General features: G+C 35.7%; 1 protein-coding gene across 3 annotated transcripts in view; it reads left to right on the top strand.

The window, feature by feature from the left end:
- The window catches only part of GK (glycerol kinase), a 33,506-nt gene that overhangs the window by 11,051 nt on the left and 2,601 nt on the right, over positions 1 to 19,854 (top strand). The window contains exons 6-20 of one of the 3 annotated variants that reach the window (XM_027689237.1): positions 574 to 711; positions 1,151 to 1,260; positions 1,853 to 1,919; positions 2,529 to 2,546; positions 4,419 to 4,454; positions 5,086 to 5,153; positions 6,793 to 6,835; positions 7,518 to 7,598; positions 9,491 to 9,569; positions 11,383 to 11,479; positions 13,029 to 13,113; positions 16,081 to 16,201; positions 16,367 to 16,510; positions 17,510 to 17,590; positions 19,066 to 19,152. In XM_027689237.1, the coding sequence (XP_027545038.1) occupies positions 574 to 711; positions 1,151 to 1,260; positions 1,853 to 1,919; positions 2,529 to 2,546; positions 4,419 to 4,454; positions 5,086 to 5,153; positions 6,793 to 6,835; positions 7,518 to 7,598; positions 9,491 to 9,569; positions 11,383 to 11,479; positions 13,029 to 13,113; positions 16,081 to 16,201; positions 16,367 to 16,510; positions 17,510 to 17,590; positions 19,066 to 19,152 (1,255 nt within the window). The remainder of the gene's footprint in view (positions 1 to 573; positions 712 to 1,150; positions 1,261 to 1,852; positions 1,920 to 2,528; positions 2,547 to 4,418; positions 4,455 to 5,085; positions 5,154 to 6,792; positions 6,836 to 7,517; positions 7,599 to 9,490; positions 9,570 to 11,382; positions 11,480 to 13,028; positions 13,114 to 16,080; positions 16,202 to 16,366; positions 16,511 to 17,509; positions 17,591 to 19,065; positions 19,153 to 19,854) is intronic. The other 2 variants (XM_027689239.1, XM_027689238.1) reach the window with 2 other exon arrangements.

A 19,854-nucleotide genomic window follows, 5' to 3' on the forward strand; every position in this document is an offset into this window, starting at 1 on the left:
TACAGAGAGCAAATTCATTTTTATGTATATGAGAATATACATAACAATTTGGAAAAAATGCTTGCTAAAGGGTGTCACAATTCTTTGATTAATATTGTCCTTGACTGATTGTATAAAAATTATGCATTTTTTATATTCTAAGTTTCTTAGAGGCAGGAAATGGATGTCAAAAAACATATAAATTTTCTTCATTTTGAAGTTCTAGTAGAATACAAATTTCATCTTTCCCATGTTGTGCCGCTCATTTTTGCTATTGTGACTTGTCAACTCATACGGAGATGTCCTAGATAAGACAGGACTTCTGCAAACAACTTTTTCCACGTAAATGATCTTTGAACTGCATTTAGATCAGCTTTGATCTTTTGTTCCTTAATGTACTGGTTATTTGGTTTTGATGTTTTCAGACTTGTGTGTTGTATGCTTAGTACTTAATTAAATAACATGTTTGTGTAATTTCTCTTGAGTTTTGCATCTTTGCTGTTTCACTTACTGTCACCATTTTTAAATATAATTACAGTATTTATGGAAAAGATACTTTCATGGCATTAAAATGATTTTTTTTTAACTTTACAGTTTAAGACTGGCCTTCCACTTAGCACTTATTTTAGTGCAGTGAAACTTCGATGGCTTTTGGATAATGTGGAAGAGATTAGGAAAGCAGTTGATGATGGAAGAGCTATGTTTGGTACTATTGATTCGTGGCTTATATGGGTATGTATCTGTGAGTTTATTATCACTCTTTGTAAAACTAAGTTCTATGTCACGCAAATTCCTGTGCAAAGTATTGTGATACAGTACTGTGATAGAGCACAGGGACACACTGGGATCACACAATGATGTTAATACAACCCGCTAAAGAAATTCCATTAACGTTCCTTGCAAGATGAACTTTTACTGTCCCTGTATCACTATATTTTTTTATAGATTCTTATATGTAGTTTGCCATTATAGGTTGTTGTAAAATTTTACTCACACTTTCAGAAGAATCTTGGGCTCTAGGAAGTTGTATTAGGTTGGCCTCTTTAGTTGTTGCAGAAATATCAGAGTTCCCAGTCCCAAGCTAAAAGCTTTGTGACTTGGAATTTTTTTTGTAATTCATTGAAGGAAGCCTATATCTATCCTTGACAAATACTGTTATTTTTTTGTTCAGAGTTTGACAGGTGGGAAGAATGGAGGCATTCACTGTACAGATGTAACCAATGCCAGTAGAACGATGTTGTTCAACATTCATTCCTTGGAGTGGGATCCTGAGCTCTGCCAGTAAGCTCATTTTTTCAGTAATACTGTCAGTTAGATACTTTCTAACTCATTTAATAGTAAGAATCTCTTATGTAGACTAAGATCAGCAGTTACTTTTGTATTTACTGTTGACATTAGTGACTAAGATTCGTTGTTCTCCAGATGTCCAGTTTACAATGGTCCGGATTAACTAAAAGTAGCAGAATCTGCTGTAGGTGGAGGCCTGGTTCATGTAAACAGTGACATTTAATACTTTATTACTTAATCAAATTTGTGAGGCAGTTACAATGATAATGTCTCTATTTTAAATTTATATTTGTTACCAACTGTATTATAAAGATATTGTTGGAAGAGGAATGACTTCCCACATGAAAGAGTTGCATATGTCCTCAAACTATTGAAATATATGCTGGTTTACTCCAAAAATCAATGTAATGTACTGTAACAAGTGGAAAAACACATAACTATGGATTAAACCCTAGAAATCAAAGTTCCTTTTATAGGTTTGGGGTTTTTTTATTTCTTAAGCTTAAACTTATTTAAGAAAAAAATTGCAAGATGTTTTCTGATTTAGCACTGACCATATATATACATTATTTTGTATTGTGTTCAGGTTCTTTGAGATTCCTATGGAAATACTTCCAAAAGTACGAAGCTCCTCTGAGATATATGGCCTGATGGTATGTTTTCTAGTATTTGTGTGAAGTTAATCTTGTAAAAATATAACTGTATCAATATGGATTTGACAGAATTTCTATAGATTAAGACTAATGACTTTTTCTAGACCCATATTGTTTGATTTCTGATTAGTATGTTGTTATCTACTGTTGTATAATATTATATGAAGTTGAAAATTCGTTTACTTTGATACAGCACCAACTCTTCTGATACAGTGGCATCTAATTTATTAGCTTCAAAACTGGATAAACTGTATGTTTGATTTTGCATTCTTCTTCCTGGTAGATTGTGCTATTTTTAATTAAGAACATAGAGGCATTTTGTAATCAAGAAAAGTTATGAGATTTTTATTTCAAATATAACTCTAACTTCCCTGAAATGTAAATATTTTTGCTATTGTGTTAATGGAAGTGCCACTAGAAGTCATTGCTGACTTATTTATGTGAAGGTCAGACGGGAGTGAGTTGTATTAAGCTGAATGAGTGAAGTAAATGGAAAAAGATACTACCTGACCACTACAACAGAATTGCTCATCACTTTGAATGTGAACTTCTGTTTCTCTTCCCCTTTCCTTCCATTTTTTTTCTTTTTCTTCCTTTTGCTGGCTGTAGAAAATCTGTCCTAGCCTGGTGAGTAGAGGCTTCCATTAGGCTGACCACCTATATCTTTCTTACCCATTCTGCTCAGATGCTGTGCATTTTCATTGGTTTAAGGATTAGTAAAAGTGCACTTTCTAGACCAATAAATTTGCCATGTATTTCCAAATCTGAGATATTACAATTAAAGTTCATGCCAAAATTATTTCGAAAATGTGGTCTTGATGTATGTGTTTGTCTTAATTTGCAGACTGTTGAATATTTCTTTTTATAGTGAAATAAAAAATACAGCTACTGGTTAATAGATGTTGGCTGTATCATTTTATAAATGAGAAAAGAAGGCCATTCTGTCTAAAAATATTAATTCTATTATAGTTAAATATCAGATTCGTGCAGAGTTTTTTAGTGAATTTATAAATGCAGTTACCATAAATCCATTTAATTAAAATGAGAATTAAAGAAAAAGATATTCAGATTGGAAATACACTTGCATGGCTTTACTGAAAATGCATTTTCATCATCGCACAAAGAAACAATTTAAAGAAAGAAGTTGAAATTGTCAGGAAATAGTTAAATAATTAAATAAAATTCTCAGGATACCCTCACTAAGTTTGCAGATGACACTGAGTTGGGTGGAAGTGTTGGTCTGCTGGAGGGTAGGAAGGCTCTGCAGAGGGATCTGGACAGGCTGGATCGATGGGCCAAGGCCAACTGTGTGAGGTTCATCAAGGTCAAGTGCTGGATCCTGCACTTGGGTCACAACAACCCCAGGCAATGCTACAGGCTGGGGGATGAGTGGCTGGAAAGCTGCCCGGAGGAAAAGGACCTGGGGGTGCTGGTTGGCAGCGACTGAACATGAGCCAGCATGTGCCAGGGTGGATTAGAAGTCCAGTGGCATCGTGGCTTGTGCCAGCAATAGCGTGTGCAGCAAGATCAGGGAAGTGGTCATCCCACTGTACTCAGCACTGGTGAGGCTGCACCTCAAATCCCACGTTCAGTTTTGGGCCCCTTGCTGCAAGAAAGACATTTGAGGTGCTGGAGCATGTCCAGAGAAAGGCGATGGAGCTGGTGAAGGGTGGGGAACACAAGTGCTATGAGTAGCAGCTGAGGGAGCTGGGGGTGTTCAGTCTGTAGAAAAGTAGACTCAGGGGAGACCTTATTGCTCTCTAAAACTACTTGAAAGGAGCTTGTGGCGAGGTGGGGGTCAGTCTCTTCTTCCAAGTAACAAGTGATAAGATCCTTCACAGCAGCAGTTGTCAAGCATTGGAAAAGGCTGCCCAGGGAGGTGGTGGAGTCACCATACCTGGTCTGGAGGTACTTAAAAGGCTGTTGATGTGGCCCTTAGGGACATGCTCTAATGATGGAGATGTCAGTGCTGTGTTAACGGTTGGACTTGATCATCTTAGAGGTCTTCTTCAACATAAATGACTTTATGATTCTGTAGCAGAAATGTAACTGAAAAACTCTGTGGTAGTATTTGGAAGAAAGTCTCTATAAGGCTCAAAATGCTGTGTTGTAAAATCAGACACGTCTTCACTTAGAGTGTCACCACAGTCATGATTTTTTCTAGTCACTTTACCATTTTGCACTTTCGCGTTTTCCACTTGGCATTTACTGCACAGATTACACAGAACTTAATTTTCTGTATAGTATGATTTAAAGAAAATTTATGGTAAGAACTTTTGAGGTGACATAAAGTATATCTCTAAAATTCCATGCTTTCTGTTTCTTAGTGTTTTAGACATGAGCTGCATTAAGCTGAATTTGAGTGTACACCTGAACTGAACCATGTTATTTACATGGTTGTTTTCCTTTGAGCATTAGAAGCTTAGCTTCTTTTTCATTGCCTTCAATCGTAGTCATGGAAAGCTAACTCAGAGCTTTTTTTCTCTTTTTGCAAAACAGAAATCTGGAGCTTTGACAGGAGTACCAATTTCTGGGGTAAGTCCTACTTCGATCTAGATTCTAGTATGACAACCTGATACTGCAGGAACAAAGCTTCACAGGAAAAAGCTTTAAGATGAGTGAGTTCTGCTATGAATTAAGTTGGTGGTTTTTACTTCAGGTTAAACATGAAGTAAAATTTGGAATATGAATTATTGGTTGGCTTGATTCATCATTATTAAGGCCTGGCTGTGGAAATACAGCTGATAGCTTTAATGCATGTGTGTAGTGCTGTTGGAAACTTAGGATCTCTAAGTAAAGAAGTAACATTACAAAGTGGAAGCAAGCTCTGCTTCATATATGTAAAAGAAGTTCTGTATATACGTAGTCCAGAAATGCGAGGCATATTCTCAGGTTTTTCCAATACAACATAAATAAAGATAGTAAATGTTATTTTATTTTTCTAAATTGTTCACCTTAAATAGCACAACACATTTCATTTTTAGTTCTTACAAAAGGAAGAGTAATAAAAAGCATAACTTGTCTTTATAGGTTTTTCCTCACTTTCAGTTACCTGTGTGGTACAAATAGATTCAAGTTACAGTGAAATATATCTGTTCATGGTCCTTTTCCATGCACATAATTCATGTGCAGACATTTGCTAAAAGAAAATGTCTCCCACTTTCAGTGCTTGGGTGACCAGTCTGCTGCGCTTGTTGGGCAAATGTGTTTTCAAGACGGGCAAGCAAAAAATACGTAAGTTATTATTAAAGTTGTAAGATAAACACTGCTCTGTTTTGAATTTAGTATTATGTTATTTTTCAAGCTCACTGCCAAATGCTTTTGTAGTTAGCAGATCTACTTTTTGACTGTACTGACCTACAAAGTAAACCATGTCCTGACTTTTATAAAAAGTAGTGAAGGGGTTGAAGTTACATGGCTTGTGAGGTATATTTTGGAACACAGCCACTGTGAGAAAAGTATCTCTGTGTGACAGGAGGCTTTTCATTTTAAAATTTTCCAAAAGAGAGGTTAAAACAGTTGCAGGTATCATTTAAATGGTGACCTAAAGTTAATGAATAGAGGCCTGTGAGTTAAATTGCATAGACTTGAATGGCACAGCACTGCTGGATGGAAGAGGTTCATTTCAGTTGCAGTACTTAGTTTTGCTTCTCTGTCTAGCTCAGCATGGAGAATATTGCATTTGTTTTTTCCTATTTCTCAACCTCTTCATGTCCCCTGTTTAAAATAACTGATCACCCCTGTTTAAAATAACTGATCAGTTAAATCAGGCAACTGGTTTAATCAAACACTCATTTGAGGAAAAGCTCTCTGCTTAAATGACTTACTGTTCCATTTACAACCACGTGCTTTATGGAGCATGTAGGTACATTCACAGTATGGGACTTTCACAGGTATAATTACACATTCATCTATACTCATGGCTAATTGACCTCCACTTTTTATTTTATATTTATGCACAAATTGAACGTTTAGTAACCTTGTGTTTTAGTAAAACAAACATGGTTCTAAGTAATATTATCACAAAGTATTTTTACAATAAATGCTTTTATAACACAAGAGACCTTTTGAAAAAAAAGTGAACAGCACTAAACTAAAAGGTAAAAGTAAGATTTTTTAACTTATTTCTGTTTTGCTTTACTCTTTTTCTCTCCAAGTAAAACTGAAGACTATCTCAATACTGTTTTAAGCTATTAATTTTTGGGGATTTAGAAAGGTAGGGAACTCATAATTTCTCAGAATAAATTAGAGTGCATTGTAGGATTTTGTACTCCTTTTATTAAACTGTGTCTGTATGCATGTGTACTTGCACACATATATGTGATGTGGTCTTCAAATGTAGAATTTTGTACTCCTTTTATTAAACTGTGTCTGTATCTACGTGTACAGGCACACATATATGTGATGTGGCCTTCAAATGAGAAACACAACACTTTTAAAAGTTTTTGAATAGAATATATTTAAAAAAAACCCTCTTCTTTGTGACAGGGACAAAGTTTCTTAAAATTTCTCCTTTAATATTGTGAAATATTTATTTTATAAAGTAGCTTTCATAATCAGCTTAAATTGAAGTAGGTAAACACTGCCACCAAAGAGGAATTCACACTTTAGTTTTCAGCCATATCTGCTCCTTGATAAAGTGTTATGCAAAAAATAGCCAGAGAGAGAGGAAAGTGACTAGATTTTTCAGCTTCAGGCTGCATTTAAATCAACCTTTTTGAGGATGGTTTTATCATCAGTTAATGGTAAAATAACCTTCAAGGGTCAAAATGTGGTGTCTTGATTCTCCACGAGGGACTCATGGATTGATGAGTTGCAGTAACAGGTTGTCCTTTAAACATTTTGGTCTAACTTTGCTTTGCTTTCATGCTAGGTACGGAACAGGCTGTTTCTTGCTGTGCAATACAGGTCAGAAGGTCAGTTGCATTTTTTAGTTGTTCCCTTTTATTTTTTTACAATCTTTATTTAAGTTCACGAATACAACTGTATGTTAGCCTTTCTTAGACTTACTAACTACAATCGTGTTGCCAGACATAAGGAAAAGCACAGACTGAAATCTGAAAGAATAGAAAATAATAGTTTGTTGAAGGTATTTCAGTAAGACTCCATTTCCTAGCTCATTAAGTGTCCAAACAGAACTTTTCATAGCAAGTTTTTTGCTCTTTCCCTGTACAAGTTTCTTAACGTCACACAGAGAGGCTTAAGTGTTGTGTTACTTATCCACAGGCCTTCTTCCTTCTCTTGGCTATTTTATTTCTTCTCTTTATTTTTCTCTCATTGTTTCTTTGTAGTTGGAGTTGAATAAATAACTCAAAGCTTTGGCTTCCTTCTCATTTCCATCTCCTAAAGATCCCCAATTCTTTGCTATAAGGAGACTGGAAAGATCTGTGGCAGCTTGTGGAAATGAGAATTAGCACCAGCAATCTGAGGGTTCTATGACAGGTGTTTATTTAGAGTGACTGATAATGTACTTTGTTTAAACTTTCCATATTTCATTTGAAGGTTTGGTTTCTTGTTTATTATAATTTGAATGTTTTAATTTAAATATTTCCTACCTCTGTTCATGCTTTACCTTTTCTTTCCCGTTTCCTCATTTAGTCTGTGTTTTCTGAGCATGGTCTTATAACCACAATAGCTTACAAACTGGGCAGAGACAAACCTGTTTGTTATGCACTAGAGGTAAGTTCAGTGGTTTCTTCCTTTTTTTAGTGATACATGTTCTTGTTTACTTCTGTTATCTGGTATTTTTATGTTATCTTGAGCTGCATGGAAATGTTTTAGCTTGTGTGCCTCAAGGCTTATGTGTGGTTTTGGTTATCCCTATCTCCAATCTATATCATGTAATCTAATAAAATATTTCTTAATTGCATCATTTATATTTTCAGAACAAGATGGTGAAAACTTTTCTTTTGTTATTCATTCTCTCAAGTCCTTAATAAATGTTATAAATAAATAAAACAGAAAGATTTCTGTACTAAATTTGGTTTAAGAAAAGAGGGAAGGAAGTACTAGTGTTTCAGTTATCCTCTCATAGTAAAAGTCATAACTAAATGTTTTTTATTTCATTGTAATGGGTTTTACTTCTACCTTTAAAAATCTGAACCAAATTTCTGGGACAAAAATCCTCTAACAATTTAGCTTTTTTTTACCTACTTAGATTTAGGTGCCTATTTACAGAATTTAGTTCCTTTGTTCTCCACACAAGTCTGAGGGCATCCAAATTCTGAAGAAAATTGTATTTTTACTTCAGGATTCATTGTTATAAAGCTCTGCTTCTAAAGCACAGATCAGCTGAGCGCCTATTTGGCACTAAAGCTTTATTGGGAAGAGCAAAATAATTACTCTTCCACCTGTGCTGCTTAAGTGGACTAAGTATTATAATCTTAGTCACCAAATAGTTATTCTCCAAATAGATATACTGAATTCTCTGCTGATGTTGAGCTTTTGCAGACACCCTATGTTTTCCATGAGAAACAAAGACAACACACAGAATTTTTTTCACTGGGAGAATAGTTTGTGACTTATAGTACTTTACTAGGATGTAGGAGGCTGTGTTCATTTCCTTCCCTAAGGAAAGTAAATCTTGCATTTGCCATGTTCTGTCAAGCTTTGGGATTTTTTTGTGTGGGTGTGTGAGAGGTTTATTTTATTTTTAAGCCATGTTCTTGAATCAAGAACTGGAACTGTCTTGAGAGTGATTTTTATTTCTGCATGCTGAAACGTGCACGTGTGCTTTGCTTCTTCGCCTCCACGTCTTTATTGATATTGTCTGAAAACATGTCTTCAACAGAAGATGTTAAGTGTCTTTTAACCAATATCCATACTAGAATCATCCACAGTCTGCTGCTTAAGACACTTCCCAGAAAGGCAAAAAATGTGGATTCAGCCTTTTCTTTTAAATCAAACTGGTATCTTGTAACAGTAACAGCCAGCTGCTTAGAAAACACCCCTGCCCCTTCCAGCAATGGCTTTGAATGACAATACAATGCTGTTTTACTTGAAGCTTGGTCTAGTAAACTTGAGATTGTCTTGTGGAGAAGTCCATTTGCACTTTGGAGTGAGATGAGAGCCATGTCATTTATCTGTGGTATGATGGAGCCATGCAGGGCCAAATTCAAAAATTCAGAGCTATTCTGCTGGCAAATGCACCAGTGCGTAAATTTTCTGTCTTTCTGGGTATTTAGACTGGATGTAATCAGTCTCTTTTCTTTAAATCAAAGCATAAAAATCTTAATTTGCCAGGAAAAGAAGTCTGAGGCTACTGGACCTCATAACTGTATATTCAGGGGAAGACATAAATTAGAAAGACAAGAAGACTGCTTAGGAAGTGTCACTGTAACTTCCCCTCATGGAAAAGAGCACACAACATGTACCTTTTCTGCATGGAACCTGTGTAACCGGCTGCCCTTTTTACACTGCACTCTCCTGATGCCAAGAAACTTGTGGTTTAGTTGTGAGCATTCTTGGGAGTGCTTCAAGCTGTGACTGTAGGACTGCAGTTGGAGGCCACAAAAAGGAACACAAAGCTACCAGTTGTTGTCTCCTAACGTGGTGATTTTTGTTTCCTTCAGGGATCTGTTGCAATAGCTGGTGCTGTTGTTCGTTGGCTGAGGGACAATCTGGGTATCGCTAAGTCTTCACTGGAAGTTGGTGAGTATTCACAGTTTGGAACTGTTCAGGTTTTAAAGTTTTCCAGTGTCATAATGTCTCTATTGGTGAACGAAAACTTAAAATAATAAAGAAAAGATGGAAGGTGCATGTATTTCGCTATGTTTAAGTAATTTGCTTTGCATCCATGAAGTCACTGTTATTGATACATGTATTTCTTAGAGCTTCTCAATACAGCCTTGGAAACTTTGTTCTTTTGCAATCTGTACTTTTTAGTAGTTTCCCTAGCAAACAGATATTCAGTTGGATACTATATATACAGTGTATCTCCTGGTTTCATCTGGTGTTGAATTTTCCAGAGCCAAGAGTATCCTAAACCTACATATTCTTGTCACAAACCTGAGAACCTGAGGCCCTATATGTGCAACAATTTATGTAGAAGGCTTCATATCCATTGAGTTAGAGACCTCAGTTTGCAAAGTTGCCTCTTAAAGGAGTTGTGAAGGAGGGTAATCTGTTTTGGCTGAGAATACAGTAATCCTTTAGCAGTTGTGTAGCTGATGTTTTCTGATTGAGCTGAACTGAAACAAGCTGGTGTGTGACATTATAGAAACTAGGAATATATCAAATTTTGGAAAAGGAAAAAATATCAGAAGCATGCAAGGGCACAAGTTTGAAAGTGACTGATTTAATAAGACTTAGGACTAAAAAGAGATTCCTTACATATTTTTAATAATTTGATCTCGTATTGAAAGGTGGAAAAATTTAGAATTAAAATTTTATGTAAAACTTCAAAGATTAAGCAAAAACTTAAAACATCAGTCTGTTTTTCTGAAAGAAAACTTTGCAGATCATACAGCAGAATATAAACTACTGTCACATGAATTAGTCAGTTGTTGAGACACTACAGTACCTCTTCACAGGTTTGACTAGACCTTTGGAAGGTTTCAGTTCCAAGAACTTTAACCTTGTCAGTGTTGGTAAAGTCATGTAGGACTTCATCATCTCTTTGTGTTTCCCTAAACATATCCTTCCTTCTCCCTTCACTCCTTTTTTAAGTGGAGACCAAATAAAAAGTATCATTTTAGAAAGATTTTTTGAAGTTTTCCTGCTATTTTTGTCCAGTGCTATGCTCCTCTGATCAATGCAAACAAAAAATTTACAAAAGCAGAAAAAAAATGCTTTCCTTTCTTGTTCTAGGAATGAACTGCACATTAGCATTATTTCCTTTGCAGTTCTAGATGCCTTAATATAATTTTTTTAATTACAAATATTTTAGTATTGAGTTCATATATCCACAGTTATTACTCAGATATTAAGAAACTTTAGAATTCCTTGTAGGTGGCCTTGTGATTTATATACATAAGCTGAGAATTTGGAACTCTAAATTCATTTGAAGTTAATGGGAATTTAGTTCTTAACTCCCTTTGGTCTTGATCCAGTTTCACTTGCTTGTCTTGACTTAAATGTAAGAAAAGTGTGACCTTTTGGACTGCTTTGAAGATTGCATTCTTTACCCACAGGATAACCTTTGAAAACCTCACAGAATCTAGGTCAGAATATTAAGCACATAATTTTGGGTTTCGGTTATGATTTTTCATTTTACATTTTACATTTCCCACAACTCCCTATGCCCCATATTCCATTCACACTGTTGCAAACAGAAAATTAGTTAACAAGGAGCAGAGTACCAGCACTAGTTGTATTTTTTAATTGTATAATGGCTTGATTATTTTTGTAGCTACCTAATATATTCTGAATATTTTTCCAATTGAAATAATAACACTCTTAAGTGATGTATTTAAGTGTTGGTACAGTTGTGAAAAGCTAACTGAAACCTGTTTGTGTGCATTAGAAAAACTGGCTGCAGAAGTGGGGACTTCTTATGGCGTCTACTTTGTGCCAGCATTTTCAGGACTGTATGCACCATACTGGGAACCCAGTGCAAGGGGGTAAGGATCTGACAACTCTGCATTTGCAGAGGATTTTAATCATTTTACAAATCTACCACGCTTGTCCTTCCAGGCATGGGAAATTGTTCTTTTTGTTCCTTTGATGTGTCCAGATACATCATTCTCTGTGGTATCTTCAAGAAACTACTGAGTTTCTGTTTTGTATTTAACCTGTTGAAAACAGCAATTGCTACTAGGAGAAAAGGAATGATTAGCCAGCTCAGCTACCCATCCTCCACTCCCCTTCTTGCCCCCTCTGAAAAATAAAAAAGGGGGAAGGAGGGCAGGGAAGACAATTTCTGGTTCTGAAAGAATTTTCATCTCACTAAAGTTAGAAGAGGAGATCTGCATTCCTGTGAGCTGTCAGGCAACAAAAGTAGGAAAGGAAGAATATAGTGCTGATTAGTGGTTTTGAGTTCAGTTTCAGGCTACTTAAATCCTTCTGACTTTTCCTCCTTCCCCTTATATCCAGCTTTCTTTCCAGTCTATTGATAACTCTTTTCTACTCCTTTTTTCCAGTCCCCTTCTGGATAGTTCAGACTTAACTAGCTGGTAATGGTTCAAACAGTAGCCTTTCATTTGTCTTTTCTGGTGTTGTAAGCTTGCCTACTGTTCCTGGAATCACACATGCCATGGGAATCACAGAAGCATATAAATTTATATATAAAATAACTTCCCTAAAGTGAGAAAAGAAGTCCTAAAGGATATCTAGTTCCCAAGGTTTCAAGTAGTTTCATCTTTAGAATTTAGATGCTTCTTGTATGTAAGTAAAAAGAAGAATCTTTGAGATAGATGTTTTTACCATTTTTCAGTGCTTAACTTTTTATCTGTTAAAAGCTGATCTTTAGAATGGTAACAACTAAAAATGTCCTTTAATATCTTTGAACTTGCATGTATCCATGTATACCAAATACAGCAGCTTTTCTGTGTAGTGTGCTGCTGTTCCTTGAATGCTGAAATAGGATAAAAGGATGGTTATTTGCTCTGCTGCAGTTCAGAGTACATTGACAGAATTCAGCTTACTCATGGGTAGATTTAGCAGAATTTCCCTATCCAAAAACCTCTTTGAAGGTTCAGAAACAACGAATGACCAGAAAGATCTGAAAACAATTTCAAGCATTTAGAGCACAGCGGTGACCCAAACTGTGCTTTTCCATAAGAACTGAAAGTAATAGAGAATTTATTAAGATTATAGTGAAAATTAATATTATTTTTAAAGAGAAATCAGTCTCAATTAAACTTTTTTTTTAAGGCAGACTAAGATTTGTGGAGGTGTTTGTGTGTGTTTATGGGTGAATATACATCCATCTGCATGCAGATTGGCAAAACCAAAGTAATTTATGGCACCTATATTGATTGGACCCTGAAAGCACCTTTGTAAGGAAAATGAGAGAGTTTAGATTAAAGAAAAACAAGCTTTTTAATATTAAAAAGGAGTCCTCATACAGTGGACTGTATGAGCTTTGAATTAGAAGACCTAGGTCTGAAGTAACAGTGTATGTCTGCTAAGAATTGTGTCCTAACTTTGGATTTTTTTCTCTCTCAACAGTATTATCTGTGGCCTTACTCAGTTTACAAATAAAAAACACATCGCCTTTGCTGCACTAGAAGCTGTCTGCTTTCAAACACGAGAGGTAAAGGAAAATTGAGTCCTAAATTCATTATAAATTAGTATGGTAACAGGAACTGTAGCTCTTCAGGAAAGAAGGGATTTAAAAGATGTAATGAGATTTAATCATATGCTTTATATTGTACCTCAATGCTATTCTTGTCTTTGCTTATTGCTAATGTTGAAAAATTGTTCCTGTGGATTTATATAAGATTGACTGGTACATTATTTTGGAGTGGCAATGCTGCCTTTTATCAGCACTTAAAATAAGGTAAACATACTTTGTGAATATTTTGAGAGGCAGAACATAGAAATATTAAAATGATAAGGCCAATACCATAACTACAAATTTTCATTAGTGTAGTAGACTACATTTTACGTTGTCTGCTGTGACAGAGGTGGCTAATATTGCTTCTGGTACACAAGAACAAAAATGAGTTAAAAAGTGAGACAACAGCAAACATACCAAGGGAAATCTGGGTTCACTTCCTGCCCATTACATCTTTCACTACATTAGCTGGAATTCTGCAACAGCAAACCGAAATTCTCACAGAGGAAATGAATCCCCCAACCAAACCAAAGGGATTGATATCAGTGTGGGCATTTGAATCTTTATATCACCATCCACTCCCCCCTGTGTTTGCATTCAGGGTAAAGTTACAGGGAACTAAACTGACAGTCTGGTTTGTTGTCTGCTTCTCTTTCCTTGTCTGTCCTCCCATCCATTCCCTCTCATGTGACAGCTCAATGAACTTTCCAGCAGAAAATTATCCCTCTTTTTGCTGGGCTATTTTTCCACTGGATTAATGACCTCAGCTGCCTTGCAGAGGAGTGCAGCAAATGTCAGAATGTCAGACAGGGCATGCAGCTGAGAGTAGGAGAGAGGAGAATAAAGCTCTTACACTGATTGAGGGTGAAGTTTACTGTTTGAGCAGATCTAATACTCCCCCATACTTTAGCCAATGTGCTTTTATCACAGTGACAGGCCTGATCAGGTCTCTGGACACACTTAAATGAACAGATTAAGTCCTATTGGCACAGATAAAATACGTGTACATTTTTCAAAGATACATTGTTAGTTTTGTCTTGTCAAAAACAAACTTCTTTTAATTCCAGTTAAAATGGAAATCTTCAGGAAACCCCTCAAATTGCACATCCATTGGAGTTCTTGCCTGTTTTATTGTGACAGTCTGAGTACTTTATAATTCAAAAAGCTCTTTCCTTATGCAGACAGATGACACATGTTATGTTTTTTCTTCTTGAAGGCATTATGGAAAAATAAGCAATTTTTCAATTCTAACAGGTGTACAATGCTGTCATTAGACAAAAGTTGCATATTCGGATACCTTACTTTTCATCCAACCTCCATACAATAGAGATAGCAGCAGCCTCGTTATGATTTGTTTTATTCCTTCATCTTCCTTGTTTACAGCATTATTTTAATTTTTTTTAATCTCTACTGAGTGCATGATGATCCAACATGCTCTTTCACAGCGACAAACAAAACCAGAGCCTCCAACAGTGCTGAAGTTCTGAATGGTAAAATAGGCAGATAATATGGACTTAAACAAATGTAAAATGATATATATGAAGGAAATAAGTGGTGGAGAGCAGTACTAGTGTAGCACTGCCAGCAAACTTTGCTGCTGTGCTATGAGGTCTGTTTTCCTGGTTATTTCTAGCGCATTGAAAGTTCTAGTGCAGGCCCATGGACAGATGCTGCCACCATGAAAACTGGCCTTACTCTTACCTTGTTATTTTTAACCTTTATTTATCCTGTGGCAGTTCCTTTAGTTTCTTTAAAGATTTTGTGGTAAGGGACTTGCTGACTTACTTTCTGGGAGTGGGGAGAATCTACTGGACGGTTTACCTCTATGTAGTTTTTACTACCTTGCAAACCTACAATTTTTTTGTTCTTTTTTAAATAGCATGCTGACTTTTCCCACTAAGGATTGTGTAACTGGGTACTCTGTGAGCTACAGAACAGGGCAGAATGCATTGTAGTTTTGGTCTTCTTTGTGATCTGTGTTGCTTTGTCATTTAAAGCTGAGAAAAGCACACCTCCTTTTTATTCAAATAAATTAAAAAATTACAGAGAGAAAATAATTCTGCACTTGTTAATCCCTAATTTGTCAACAGAAATTATGCACTAACCTTACGAAGTGCATATGAGACATTTAACTGGCTGTTTTTACAAAACCCCAGAAAACCCACTATTCTGTATTTAATGGTGCTTGTAGAGTAATGCTGTGGTGTTAGTGGTAGCTAAGGTTTGAGGCAAACCTTGTGTTTTTAGGAAATCCTCTAAAAAGCATATTGATAAGTATCAGTGAATTAAATACTCCACTCATAGTTAATTAGCCTTTTTTCAGCTATCTGCTGTGCTCGAAAGAAGGAAACATAGTTTTATAAAAAATTACACTAACAGTTTATTTTTGCTGTCTATCCTGTTTAACGTAAAATTCTCAGTTTGCAACAACTAACTCAAAATATTTGAAGAGGCTGCTCTTTCAAAAGAGTTCAACATTGCTCAGTTCCTATTGAAATGTCTTGTAGATTGCCAGGTCAATGTTTTAATCTCTCAATTATTTAATGCATCAAATTAGAGGAAGTATCTAGACAACCTAGATCAGCTGAAGGACTCCATTTAGTATTGCTTCTTCCTTTGTTAGCTCTGAAAAATGTTGTAGTTGTCATCAGCTTTTCTTCAAAATTCTTCTTCTCAGGCCGCATGAGCAGCACATAGGCTACGTATAGAGCATCAGAGGAGAAAGATTCCTACACTAGAATTTCTGTAATGAATAGATGCATGTGCTATATATTAAACAAAACTCTATTGTCACTACTTCTGTTTTGCTCTTTTAATATATAGGAGAGGAGAATGATCTACTTAATGCTCTTCAGCAAATGCTGAAGTATCAGTATTTTACACTCAGAGAGTATCATGTATTTCTCCGCAATTAAGTTGTAATGTATATTACTCTTACTTAAGATTTTAGATGCCATGAACAAGGACTGTGGGATACCACTGAGTCAGTTACAAGTAGACGGAGGAATGACCAATAACAAAATCCTCATGCAACTCCAAGCAGACATTCTTTGTATTCCAGTAGGTAAGATGAAATTGCAGCTCCTATTTTCTTTTTAAAGCTGCTGAGAGAAGATTGGATGCCTTGTTCACTTTTTGTTTTTAGATAGATACATAAATCTTTAGTTCTAATGTCATCAAGGTGACTTTCATTACAAGTCATCATGGTCTTCTCTGTGATTTACTTCAGTAAAACCATCAATGCCTGAAACTACAGCTTTAGGAGCTGCTATGGCAGCAGGAGCTGCAGAAGGAGTTGGAGTTTGGAGCCTGAATCCTGGAGATTGGACAGCAGTGACATCTGAACGATTTGAACCACAGCTCAACCAAGAGGGTAAAACCCTTTTATGTTATCTGAGTTGCAAACTTATCTTTTGACCAACAAGTCAGGTTTTTTCTTTATTGCAGTCTGACATACTGATATAAAATGAATATTCTATGAATATCCTCAAAAATGTTGAAGATCAAGTTGGTGGTGTTTGGCTTAGAGAAAAGTGCATTTCCATTGCTCTTTTCTGCTACCAAATCTTCGTTCACGAAGCCTAGCCATGATTCTGCCCACATTGATCAGCAAGATTGGAGGATGGTTAAAACAATGTAGCTCCATCGAGGAATATGTTGGGGTTTTTTTCTGTCTTCTCTTTCAAAGCAGCTTGGCACTGAGCATTGCAGTCAGTAGCTTTGGATTCATAGCAAGAAAAATCAAAAAAATCTTGAAAATTTTTGATGTGAAAGATGTCTTCTAAACTCCTGTGCATTTGTGAGTTTTCACAGATGTAGAAAGAACAGACTGACTGTTTTGGGGAGATTCCTTTTTTTGGCTTTAAAAAGCTTACATTAATTAATGGGTTTTAGCTAACTATCTTTTTCATCAGTTGCTAAGTGCTTGTGGAGATGGAAAGTATGTACTTGACATAATTAATGCCTGTGCAAGACAAATGCTTTTTTGTCTTTTCAATTTCTTAATTTTTGGTACATAATTTTGTCTTACAATTTGATTATAATTACTTCTACAATCCCTACTTCAAGACAACATTTTCAACATTGAAGGGTTTCTACACGAGTATCAATTGCTTCATTTTGTCCTGCTTGTAAATCTTCTTAATGGTGAACATGCAGAAAATTGATTTTATTTCTTCTTATTGTGCGTAACTGTGGAGTTTGGGGTGGAGGTTTTTTAATTCAAAAAGGGATTTTATATTGCTTTTTCTGCAAACAAGCGATACTGTGCTAAAGAGTGGAAAACTAATATTGTAGTGTTTGGTTTTAAGTACTTGTGGTTGTATTCCTATGCACTGAGAGGCTTTTCTGTTTGCTGGTTTCTTAATTTCAGAAAGTGAATTTCGGTACGCCAGATGGAAGAAAGCTGTACTGAAATCTATGGGCTGGGAGACAACTGAAGCTTCTTCAAATGGTAAACCAAAAATTAATGCAGGTCAAATATTATTAATTAGCCAGTTAGCCTTTTCTGTTCATGCCATCTCTGGACTATTACAGCAATTTAAAGATCATTACTTAAAACCACTGTGGAAACAAAGCAGGAGAATACGTAGTTCTTCCTCTTGAAAGGAGGGCACAAATAATATCTTGTAGGGCTCTAAAAACAGAAAATATGAAATCAAGACTAACTGCAGGTTTTGCAGGGTGGCATTGGCTTACAAAAGAAAAAAATCTTACCTAGAAGAGATACAGCACAATGCTAAGACATTGTAGGGATTTTGTAAACTTTCTTATACTATAACCTCATGTTTTAAAGGAGAAAAGTTCCATCCTGTGATTTTTCTTGCCATATCTTGCCTTTGTCATTTGCTGTATATTATAGAGGGATTGATATCCACATCGAAATCTATTTGACTCATAAGGGTTAAGAGCAAGAAGTTATCATAAAGTGAAGATTTTCATAGACCTATTGTTCACAAGCAGAGAATATAAAAACACACTTGAGGGACTGAACAAGATCTTTCTTTCGAAGTATAGGGCTTTCTCATCTGTCAGGTTTGAATTAAATTAGAACTGCAGTCTTCTGTGATCTATAATTTGAATTTATATTTGAACACTATTTCAGGATAAGTTTTCAGTCCTTAATCATCCTATAACACATCATTTGTGGGCTTTATCTCTATTTCATTTCCCTTTTGTTGGAAAAACTGTTGGAATGAAAAGTATTAGGTAAAGAATCCTCAAAATGTAAACTCCCCCCACAATCCAAAATCTACAGTTGGAGCTCCAAAGCTTCATGAACTCTCTTTATTCTTGAAAGCTAAAATTTTCCTTTTGCCATCCTATATGTTGATTTCAGTAATTTATTTAACATCATGTTTTGCAAACAAGTCTGCCAAGGCTACTGGGAAGGGAAACAGGTAATTTAGCATGAGCAACATGAATCACTTCAGTATTGTTCATTATGATTTAATATTCTGATGCTTCTCCTACTTATATATCTTTATTTCCTTTTGAAGAATAAAAAATTCTGCCTTGAAGAAAGTAAAACTTGATCTTTCCCTTCAGTTCATGTGAAAAGAGACATATTTATCAAAACTTATCTCAGTGATTATCTGGTTCAACACCTGGGGGAAAAATGTTATTTTTCCTTAGTTCTTGCTTTGAAACTTTGTCTTCTGCCTGCTAGGGATAGTTAAGATTGAAGAATATTAGAAATGGGCTCAGCCTAGATAGTGCTGACTGTAGAATTTAGATTTGAATTCTTACATTGAGAGTCTGTTTTGTATTGTTGTGGGGTTTATGCATGATTTTTTTAGTTTTTCTGTGAATGTCACTACATTTGTTATCTTTTGCTGTTCATATGATCTTTAACACATATATTGCAATTTATATATATTTCTCTTTTGATTTGCTTGACTGGAAACACCCTCCCCTGGATGACATCAGGTGACACTAGTATCTTCTCTAGTCTGCCTTTGGGTCTTTTTATTATGAGTAGCATGGTAATGTTAATCGGAGCAAAGTACGTCTCAGGTTAGTTATTATTTGATCTAGATCCCTTTAAAACCTATCTGCACTAGTTTAAGTGTTGGGTTGGGGTTTTTTTGTATTCCGTCTGTTTGTTTCCAGCAAAAATTACTGATGCTTTTTGTTGTTCATGCACACGAATGTTTGAGGGTGTGAATCAGACATAATGCACCGAAGGGAGCCAAGTAAAGGCCATCTCAAATTCATCTTCATGTGCCATGAAATTTGTAGTTGTTAGATGCACATGAAACCTTGAACTCTCCCCTCCCTTTGTATCTATGCAGATTGCACAGTTTATAAAAGGGATATAGGTTTGGGCAGCCTAGCAGAGTTTTGCATTGCCTGCATTACAGTGTGCATTGCAGTTAGAATAAGGTTCCATCCTTTATCCTGTATTTCTTCTTGTAATGTCTCTAATTATTTTGAGGATCTTGTTTAAATGAAGACTTTTTCTTCTGTGCCCAAAAGGCTTCGTGCACCTCTTTGGTTTTTTTGGTCCCCTTGAAACTACTGTATTGTTAGAAATCTTCATCTACTAAATCTATAAAGTATTCTTTTTGTACTTTGCTCTTGATGGATAAGTGAATTAATCTTGTCTAGAAGAGAAGAGACCCTAAAAGGCTTATCTGCAGAACTGGGGAAGGGACTGTGTGCATATGCAATGAAGATGCATCTTCAACTTATTAATATATGACTTATTTTAAAAGA

The sequence above is a fragment of the Neopelma chrysocephalum genome, unplaced genomic scaffold (genome assembly GCF_003984885.1).
Source record: "Neopelma chrysocephalum unplaced genomic scaffold, ASM398488v2 Primary Assembly neopelma1_76, whole genome shotgun sequence".
Lineage (NCBI taxonomy): Eukaryota > Metazoa > Chordata > Aves > Passeriformes > Pipridae > Neopelma > Neopelma chrysocephalum.